This window comes from Syngnathus floridae, chromosome 9, assembly GCF_059516105.1.
Source record: "Syngnathus floridae isolate MCC-2025c chromosome 9, RoL_Sflo_1.0, whole genome shotgun sequence".
NCBI classification, from domain to species: domain Eukaryota; kingdom Metazoa; phylum Chordata; class Actinopteri; order Syngnathiformes; family Syngnathidae; genus Syngnathus; species Syngnathus floridae.
The window spans coordinates 764,936-775,000 of NC_142421.1; the positions used below are offsets into that span (position 1 = coordinate 764,936).

The window sequence follows — 10,065 nt, forward strand, 5'->3', positions numbered from 1 at the left end:
GTGTCATTGTTTGGTTTGCACCCTAGATATATATATATATATTTTTTAATTATTGGTGGGCATTAAGTGCTATAATAACGATTATTTTGCACAAATACAGTAGTTGAATGATTTTTTGCTCGCTCATGTCCTATGTGAAAGGATTACATTTGATTTTAGAGCTGATATTTATTTAGGTGAAATAGGACTTAGTCCTTCCATACAAGGAATAATAATTCTACACATATGTTGTCTTGAGTAAATACATATTTATTAATGCTTTGGTAGCAAAATGATCTCTAAAATTACATTTGAAACATCTAAACACAAAGTAAACCATCCAGTTAGAAAGTTCCTAGATTCAGAAGCGGTAACACTTGCACATGTACTGAAATGTATTCTGCAAATAGCTCTCGTCTCCTCTCCTCTTCAATCCCACTATAACCAAGCAAGAGCATGCTGTTTGAAATAAATGCAGTGCTGGGAATTCCGCGGAATTCCATCCAAATCTACATTAAGATCATGAACTACAAATAATTTATTATATTGAACATGAATCTCCATGCGAGTAAACGAGTAGTTTAAGAGGTCTCACACACATCTAAACAAAGGAGTACAAGGCCAGCCTACATTCTATGAAAATATATATTCGACAAATATACATGTGGAAACCAAAAATATATACATTTACACCTATTATATACATATCATACATCTGAAATATAGTATTATCTATATGGGTATCACACATTTCAGAATATCCAAGACAAATTTTGACCATTGTTGTGGTGGTTTGGTTGATTTAGAACACATGGGATTGTATACTGTTTTGGTTTTCGGTATATCTTGTAAATAGCAGCAGAGGATCAGTTCAAAACAAACCTGTAACAATTTGTCGTATGATAAAGTGCATGTTATAAATACGCTCTGTTCTATGTGACAATCGAAAGAAAAACATTCACATGCCAGACACTGATAATACTCAATATACGGAAATGCTTTAGAATGTGTGAAGATCAAAAAGAGCCACGTGTACTATACTAAACATTTCTTGGATCAAATAAAGAAATGGACGAAATAATCAACTGTTATTTTGGGGTAAATTGTCCCGAATATCCTGGATCATCAATGCCTTGCATTCCATTTCGGATCAATTTCTTGGCATGCAAACATAATAAGTTGTTCTCTGGATTCAAATCGTGTAATCTATTGTACATCACAATATTTAGCCAAAAGACAAAACAGAGAAGCTTGGTGGTAGTCCTATGAGAATTCCTCCTAAATATATAAATATTTGAAACCTTAGGCTAGAATGTCATACTGTATAATATAGCCTCATATTAGCACAGAATGATAGCTCACATCTTCAGGGAAATAAATTATTGTGGCAACTCTCAAGTTCCTAAAAATGGGAATCTTTATCCTCTGAGAGCAACAACATGGAACGTCTACCAATTCACTGGTGTTAAAAAGGGGATTTCTTCAGCGGAATGGTCCAAGTTGTAATTTGATTGTTTAGTTGCAAAAAGCATTCCTGTAATTATAAAAAGAGTCCCGTTTGAATGAATCCTGGTATTAACCTTTTTTTTTTTTTTTAAATAAAAGATCAGCTGGTGAAGTGTCACACCACACATAAAAAACACACAGCTTATATTCTTTTTATAATGCTTATCAATTATAAATTCTTTCATATTTAAAGTGGGATGTCAACATGTTTGTATGATAGTAATTATTGCATTATATGTGTTCTTCAACAACTTCAAAAACCCTGTTTTCCTGTAATAGCACAGATGACAAAACTGAACAACTGAGCTCCTCCCACCAAAACAAACTCAAAATAAACAGCAAAAATTGAAATTTAGATACATTTGAAATAGAATTCCTTTTCTAATGTTTTAATCAAAACAAAGTGGAATAAAATAGGCCCAACATAAAAATAACAACAGAAAAACCTTTGTAAGGATACTGTGCAAGAATCAACAGGTTTCAACAGTTGTGGAAGTCATTTGAGGAATAAGTGCGAATTCTGTGCTGTTTGTGGACTCCCCGTAGTGGCTTAAAAGTACTCAGGAGCGTTCACAAACCTACATTTAACATGCTCTAAAATCTAGTACAAATATTCAAATACTGTAGAACAAACCTACCAAATTGGGACCAATCTAAACATTAGGCCATACAAAATACAAAGTTTCTCGACGGAAAAAAAGAAAGTATTCAAGCGAGGATGTCCTGATGTCTTATAGAACATCTTGAAAGGGACCATCCATCTACCAAAGAGTGAGTGGCTAGTCAAATAATGCCAACAGTGTCTATTTCGTCAGTCTATGAAAGGAGCAAAAAGCAGCAAAAAGTTATTTTGTGTACTTTGCTTCTCTGTGACTACCCTGTCACTCCGAATAAACACTGTGTTTGCAGTGCTTGAGCTAAACACAAAAAAACGGCTTCATCTTACAAGGAAAAGCCTCCCTATAATCAGCTCGGACCATTTGGAGGACCACAAAGAAAGAGAGAGAGGTCATTTTCTAAAGCGAGTTTCGGCTCGAGAGTGCAAGAGCATTTGGACTTTTGTTCCCTAATCTTAACACACGGTGCATGGAAATCAAGTCATTCAAAAACATCCAAAGCGGTTGGTTGTGCTTGTCATCTGTAAAGAAGTGTTTGTCTCCTAAGAGTGGATTGCAGCGACCCTGGCACCATAAATAAACCTGTTGAGGCTTCTGTGACCTCCAAAGGAGAAATGTGCATATGACACCAATAAATAATAGATCAGCCATCTGGGCTTATTTACACGACGCTATGTACAAATGGCAACCAAAGGCTCTCCATAAAGCAAACTAATTCATTTGAAATACATACAAAACATCGCTACGTCTGCTGCGTTGTAACATTTACAAAATATCAGCGGGTGGCTAATAATGCCCTGGTGTATTTTGGATATGTACGTATGAGTCGAGAGACAATAAGACAATGGGTCCCGTGGCTTAATGCTATCAATTCTGGATCATAATCCGGAATACGAGATAATGACAGCTGGGACATTGTCTCATTTGCGGAACAAATGTCCTTCCTCCGAGCCCATACCAGTTTATTGACTCGGAATCACATGGGCGGGGGGCACAGTGCTCAATTCCACCGTTTCCTCAAAACGATAACGGTCGACGACGTCGTCAGAGGAGGAAAACAAAACAAACATAAAAAGTCTACCACATCAGAAAGTTGCGGTTGTCATCCCGTGTGGGCCGTCCGCCCCTCCTCTTTTCATACTGATAAATAAATAATAAACACATTTGTGATTTCCACTGAGGGAGAGTTGTCTGCACATTAATCTCGTTCATAAGATTTGCAATTTTGGTACGCTGCCATCTAATTCCACTTCAAATGCCACGTCTGAAAGTGTGTGCGTGTGCGTGTGGCTTAGTCATCCCTGCAGGTGGGCAGGTTGACAAAGGTGAAGATGTTGTACTCGATGAGGCAAGAGAAACACAGGAAGACGGAGTAGAGGAGGAGACACATGAGACCGAGGCGCTTGTCCAGCGTCCACTTGTTGAGGTGAACGCCAATGACCTGAACACACACGAGCACACGTTAACGACGATGAGTCCATACCGCCGCTTCGGAGGCTGAAGGAAAGAAAACATGAACGCAGTAGAAATATTTCAGCCCAAAGCGCTGCATCTGTTGTAGCGGGAATAATTAGCATGGGTGAAATAATCGTTCACATTCATCGAAGGAACCGATGAGGCAGGCATCTGCGTCGCAAAGACCGAAAGCGTTTCGATGCGCACTCACCGTCAGAAAGACAGACGCCAACAGAAGGCCGACAGAAAAAATCAGTCCTTTGCTGTATAACTTGATCTGCAACAAAGTGTTGGAATTGAATTTGACTGCAATCAAACCAAAAGGAAGTGTGTGCTTTCTCCTATTCGGATTTGATCTGCCGCTTACGTCGGAGCCGTAGTTGATGGCCAGTGTCTTCAGGGCCCAGGGGAGGCCAAGTCCCACCAAGATGTCAAACACATTACTACCGATGGAGTTGGACACCGCCATGTCTCCCATTCCTGCGCAGAAAGAAGCACCGGGAGAAAGTTGGTCAGGCGACTACAACAACAAAAAACCAGACAGCGTGGGCAGCTCGGCTGGGGGTTCAAAAAGGTCAGAGCGGTGTCATCACGTGTCCGACTGATGTCACAAAGAAAGCACGGTTCGAAGCGAGCACAAAGCCAAGCCGAGCGATGGCCGGGGCGCGTCCGGAAAAACAGACCTGTTTAAATATTTGATGACAGGAGCTAAAAGAAGCACGGATCAAAAGGCAGTTGAAGGATCCCTGTTGAAGTGTCTGCCCACTTTTCACTCTAATGTAACGGTTGTTATACGCCTGTGTGAGTGTCCGCCCGCCTACCTTGTCTTGCCACGATGAGGCTGGCCATACAATCGGGGACACTGGTCCCAGCTGCCAGGAAGGTGATGCCCATGATGACGTCGGGGATGCCCAGAGTGAAGCCGATCACCGTTACCTGAGGAACAAAACATTTTAGAATAACGCCGCTTCTTTTATTTCTTTATTTTATTCCACAGCTCATCTTTGATGCTACATTCTAACAATAGCACATATATGTTTAAATGCTGTGGAATTAGTTCCATTGTTGAAATGTAAAGCGCACGATTTAAACTTGGAATCATTCTAACTAAAACTGTCAAATATGGGTTATGGTACAGGTTAAGCATAGGGCCCCTATAAATAAACATTACATTTGTTGTTGAATAGCCCTGATTGACAGTGTTAATAAAACAAAATGGCGGGAGATTGGCTGCATGTTTTCCATCTCACCATCCAAACCATGAAGTAGGAGAAGGCGGCGATCCACAGGGTTGAGGAGACAAAGGACAGCATGAACCAATTCTCCCAACGTGGTGCGGAACAGTTGGGCACGGTGAAGTAGAGCAGCAGGCACAGAGGCCAGGCCAGCAGCCACTTCACTTTGTTGCATATACCCGCTGCAATACACAGACACACACACACACACACACACATAGGCATGAAAAATGACAATGACATTATAATAATAAATAATACAATTACAATAGAATTCATTTCCACTTTGATTCAAATCGGATTCATTTGATCCAAGCCGAGTTGAAATGTTGCAACCCCTGTGGAACTTGCACATTTCATTTCATGCAAAATGGATTTCATGAAGCAGCGCAACACTTTCTTGTGAATAATTAAAGGATTGGAATGGTTTTGCTGGGATGAAACTTCATATATACCATACACGAAAGAAAGATTTTATGCTACAAATGCATTATTTTATATTTCAAAACAACCTAACTCAATACTAATGCTATTTGCACAAGAAGCTGGGATGTTTGACAAGACTTCTTTCAGCTACCTGGACACTGGAAGGGCACAAAAGGTCCTTCTCCATCTTCTTCTTCTTCCTCCTCATCATTTTCATTATTCTCATTGTCCTCGTTCTCCGTCTCATTGCCTGCCTCGTGATCCTCCCGCCGCACGTTGACACCGCGTTCTGCTCCGGACAGCCCGTTTTCTATCGCCCGCTTGCCCGCCGCTCCTTTCGCGGGCCCGTCCGAGTCGCCATTGATCAAAGTTTGTGTGTTGATCAGACGTTGCCTCTGTACGCACATCACAAACATCACGTCATCGTCCCTCTGAGATCGTGTGTTATGTTAGATGTCATTGGAAGTAGCCGCAATCTTTCTTAAAGGGCTAGTGTGTGTGTGCGGCTGTGCGGGTGTGTGTGTGTGTGTGTGCCCTTGCCTCAGTGATGAGCATACGGGAGGCCATGGTGAGGCGTGTTCTCGGGGAGAAATGGCTGGTGATCATGATTCTCATGCCGGCTTCTGAGAAGGACAACTGGTGGGGGTATGCTGAAAGAAGCTCGTCAACCATCAACACGGATGTTTTCCTGTGGCGGTTTGCTTTACGACACACACGCACACACACACACACACACACGCACACACAGACGCACACACAGACGCACACACACAGACGCGCAGGGTCAATATATTACGGATGCACTAAACACTACTATGAACAGCTAATCAGTCAAACAAGCCTTCTGAAAACACACACAAGATGTCTTGAGACGTTTGTCCGTTATAATAACAACAAGCAGAAAAGGCATCCTTTTTATGATGAGTATTTATTGATGTATTTTTTGGCGCCATTTTGCGGCACAACGGTGCAAAAGAACTACACTTTAGCGAGTTGGGAATGGTCATTTAGCTAAATGTAGTGCTTTGCTGCCATCCCGTGTCAAACACTACAACTTAAGAGCTTTTACCGAGTAGGCTAGCGTCTACCTTTTTTCAGCAGGACGGCAGTCGCATCGGAGCCATCGTCGAGCTCGCCGTTACTAGCGGCGCCGTTCCTTAAACTGGATGAGTTCTTCTTCCGCCTCTCCAGGAAGCGTACCACATGGGAGTTGAGTCTGCAGGGAACAAATCCAACACTTAAAACTGGACCCATTTTCAGTTCCGTTTGACTTGATATGCATTTTCTTATGAAACTTACTTCATGATCAAAATATAGACGAAATACATCAGAATCAAGGTGAGTGCTTCCCACCTAAAAAGCACAATACATAACATTTATTTTTCTCTTTTTCTGGAACTGTCAATGGGAGAAAATGCTGAATTGCATAAATGGAACTTACCAAACCACTTTTTCGTCATATATGAACTACAATAAGGAAGAAGGGGATATACTGTTAGGGCAACGAAACGTTCCGTTTTTACATGCACTTTATGGAAAAATGAGAATGCAACACAACACACAATTCAAAGTAGGCGCTTACCACAATAAGAGCAGCGATAGACAGAGTGTAGTAGGTGGAGTCTCTGAGCAGAGGCCAGCAGGACAGATGGATGGTCTGGGGAGAACAATCAGAAAAAAAAAGAAGATCTATTCACTCACCCATAAGGGTTGACTACAAATTACTGGGTGATTTTTAGTCTCCACACAACTGCATTATTTTCAGAAATAGTAAATCGGTATCGTAATACTTATTTGACTTTGACGGATTGGTCCGTTTGAGAAAGATGCGCTTGACGACTGTCACTTACAACAAGACAAACACATCATGCGTTGCGCTTGCATAATAGGTCATTACATAGGAAAAACATTCTTTCAAGTAGGTTTCGCAGTTGCTCAAAGGATTAAAGGGGCAGAGAGGGACAGGTGGGATTTTCGGACTGAGGCTGACAATACGTGGGAACTGGGATGTGCATTCATGAAAGAAAGAAAGAAAGAAAGAAAGAAAGAAAGAAAGAAAGAAAGAAAGAAAGAAAGAAAGAAAGAAAGAAAGAAAGAAAGCAGAAAGCCATTCAAAACAAATGACAATCCTTTGAAGACACGATGCAATTCTTTCTCTATCCAAACCATTTCTCCTTGACCTTCTTGAGCTCAATTATCATTGCGGTGACAAGTGAAGAAGGCTTTTGTCACATCCTGGGGAAATTTGGGAATGACCTTTCTCGTATGAACTCTTTTGAACACTCCTCGCCCTGATCTGGAGCTGTTATGGAGATCATTGTAATGTCTCAAAGCAGGCTTGATTGCCTCACAAATGAAAGACTCGATTGTTTTTGTCCTCAGGGATCCGTTTGAAGCTCATCTTCAGTTTGTCTATTTTATTGTAAATGATTGCCTGCAAATGGAGAATTATTAAGGTCCTCCAATCCCCGTCACCGTTGAATTATGCAGATGAAATGTCTTTGAGCGCGTAGCCGAGCAAAGCTGAAGTACTTGACTACAAACAACAATGGAGCTCACCTGCATGGAAAAGATCCCACATACTCCAATAATGCAGAGGATATTGAAGACAGCTGAGCCAACAATGGTGCCAACCCCAACATCCCCTTTGGTAATGAATACTCCTGCAAAGCAGAGACGTCAACACTCATTGCTGCACATGTTGAGTCGTTTGTTTACTTTATGGGGGGGGGCAGACATTTTGGATTGTTTCAAAGATCACTTTCTGGTCAGCCTAAAGTATATCAAAAGAATGCTCTGGCCCCAAGTTTTGATAAATACAATTTGAATCTACAGTTTACAAGATTGTCTGTAGATGCATGTCAAGTGTGACGGAATAATCTTCGAGGAACCCACTGAGATCCATTGACTGATTTGTAGGTGTTCAATAGGACTCTTTATTGGGTCTGCTATATTATGGATGCGTATTGTGTACGTTTGTCACCTATGACCGAGGTGAACAATTCAGGCGCTGAACTTCCTGCAGCCATGAAGGTTGCCCCTGCAACATCCTCACTGAGATCAAGACGCTAGTGGGGGAGAAGAAGCAATATGAAAAGTGAAAGAAAAATCATCACGGCGGCAAATGTTGCTAAAAGAACGATATGGGATTTACCTCACATATCTTGTCTAATGAGGGGACGAAGTAATCGTCACACACAAGGGCCAAGGCATAGAACATATAGACAGCCTGCAAACACACGCACGCGCACACACGCACGCACGCACACACACACTTTCAACTTGACTGCTGCTGCACTGAACTCATTTCTGTATACAGATCATTTTTCCAACATCCTCTACTTTTAGAGAAAAGCAAAGCATATTTACATGCTTGAAATGTTTCCTTTTATAGAGCATGTACATATTCATGGCATTATTATGCAACTAAATACCCACGAGAGGGTCATGAGTTCTCCCTGGTAATTAGAAGGCATTCTCATGTGTGAAGCCCTTGGAAGTAGGAATGATTTCTAGGAAACCGGACTATTTTGTTCCTTATCCTTGAAAAAAAAACCCTCTACTGTACACAAAGACAAAAAACAACTACAAATATTGCAGATCAATATTATACGGTGAGGCTTTACAGCTGAAAAGACACTCACGCAGAGGACATGCAATCCCACGGCTCCGTCAACGCGCTCCTGGTTTGTGAAGTAGTCTCTGGGGAACTCGTGAATAGCTGCAGACAAAATAGAACACAATGAAAGAAAGAAGCCCGTTATTATTATTATTATTATCATCCAGTGAGAAATGAGAAACATCTCAATAGCTTCGCAGTGGCCTCCAAACAATTAAAAAGACCTGATCGAAGAGTAGAGTTTGTGCTCGGTGAGAAATATCATTTCAATCAGGTGGTGACCTCAACGACACAAGGAATGAATCGTTGGTTGTGTGTATCGTTAGCCAATTGGAAGAAAAGAAAGCCGCATCATGCACAATTCCCAGGATGACATGGAAGTGTGCATACAAGCGCTTGGGTTAAAAATAGCTGTGGCCCAGCATGACCCACTCTGCGTGTCCTTGTGTGTATTTGGGTTTTGCTCGGCAAGCTCCATTGTGTGTCTTCGGAACTTGCTGTATGCGTATGCGTTGATGTGCCGGTGTAACCGAATGGCAACCCAATGTGCAGTGACATTCTCTCTTTCTCTCCCTCACTATAGCCCAGAGCTTGTGAGTCAGGCAGGCCATGGCACCTGCAGCCTGTGAGCGTTGTGTGGCCGCAACGCTGTCTATGCATAGGAAGAAGAGGAGGGAACAAGGTGAAGCTAGCAGACAAGTCGTCAAAAATGAAATCATGTGGAGGAGCTACTCAGAGAGGAAAAAAAAAAAGAGAGAAAAAAACAAATTGTAGAAAAAAAATATTGGGTCATTGCTTGACCTCAGGAGATTGACCTGGCCCTCTTTAAATTGAACTCTTTGCTGTCTTTGACTGCTATGTTTCCACATTCTCCGGGGTCCTTCTGCACTGCAAAGGGCTTTGGCTGAGAACGTTGTCCTAAACACTTGAGAAATCATCCCAACGTTTTGGTCAGCGGTCACATCATCAATAAATACAAAGGTCCAACATTGATGGAGCTGGACAGAATTTGAAATGGAACTGTACAACGCATGTCATAACAACTCAGTCAGATATACTAAGCATCTGAAATGATTTAGGATTATGATGGAGGATATTTAAACAGACCAGCAATGATGTAACCTTCTAGTACTGTTCTAATCTCATTAGGTATTCTATGAGGGGGGAAAAAAAATGCATGTCAGAGCGTGAGTGAGACAAAAAGCATTGTATAATCTTTGCATTTAGA

At 41.5% G+C, this 10,065-nt stretch overlaps 1 protein-coding gene across 1 annotated transcript in view; it reads right to left on the minus strand.

The window, feature by feature from the left end:
• Positions 1-228: 228 nt before the first annotated feature.
• The window catches only part of LOC148392776 (sodium/potassium/calcium exchanger 3-like), a 25,117-nt gene continuing 15,280 nt past the window's right edge, over positions 229-10,065 (minus strand). The window contains exons 4-18 of the mRNA XM_088385339.1: positions 8,863-8,939; positions 8,373-8,447; positions 8,202-8,286; positions 7,778-7,881; positions 6,801-6,875; positions 6,660-6,685; positions 6,518-6,571; positions 6,307-6,434; positions 5,759-5,919; positions 5,370-5,613; positions 4,808-4,974; positions 4,379-4,493; positions 3,925-4,037; positions 3,769-3,834; positions 229-3,543 (exon numbers count right to left, since the gene is read on the minus strand). Coding sequence (XP_088241465.1) covers positions 3,394-3,543; positions 3,769-3,834; positions 3,925-4,037; positions 4,379-4,493; positions 4,808-4,974; positions 5,370-5,613; positions 5,759-5,919; positions 6,307-6,434; positions 6,518-6,571; positions 6,660-6,685; positions 6,801-6,875; positions 7,778-7,881; positions 8,202-8,286; positions 8,373-8,447; positions 8,863-8,939 — 1,640 coding nt within the window. The 3' untranslated portion in view covers positions 229-3,393. The remainder of the gene's footprint in view (positions 3,544-3,768; positions 3,835-3,924; positions 4,038-4,378; positions 4,494-4,807; positions 4,975-5,369; positions 5,614-5,758; positions 5,920-6,306; positions 6,435-6,517; positions 6,572-6,659; positions 6,686-6,800; positions 6,876-7,777; positions 7,882-8,201; positions 8,287-8,372; positions 8,448-8,862; positions 8,940-10,065) is intronic.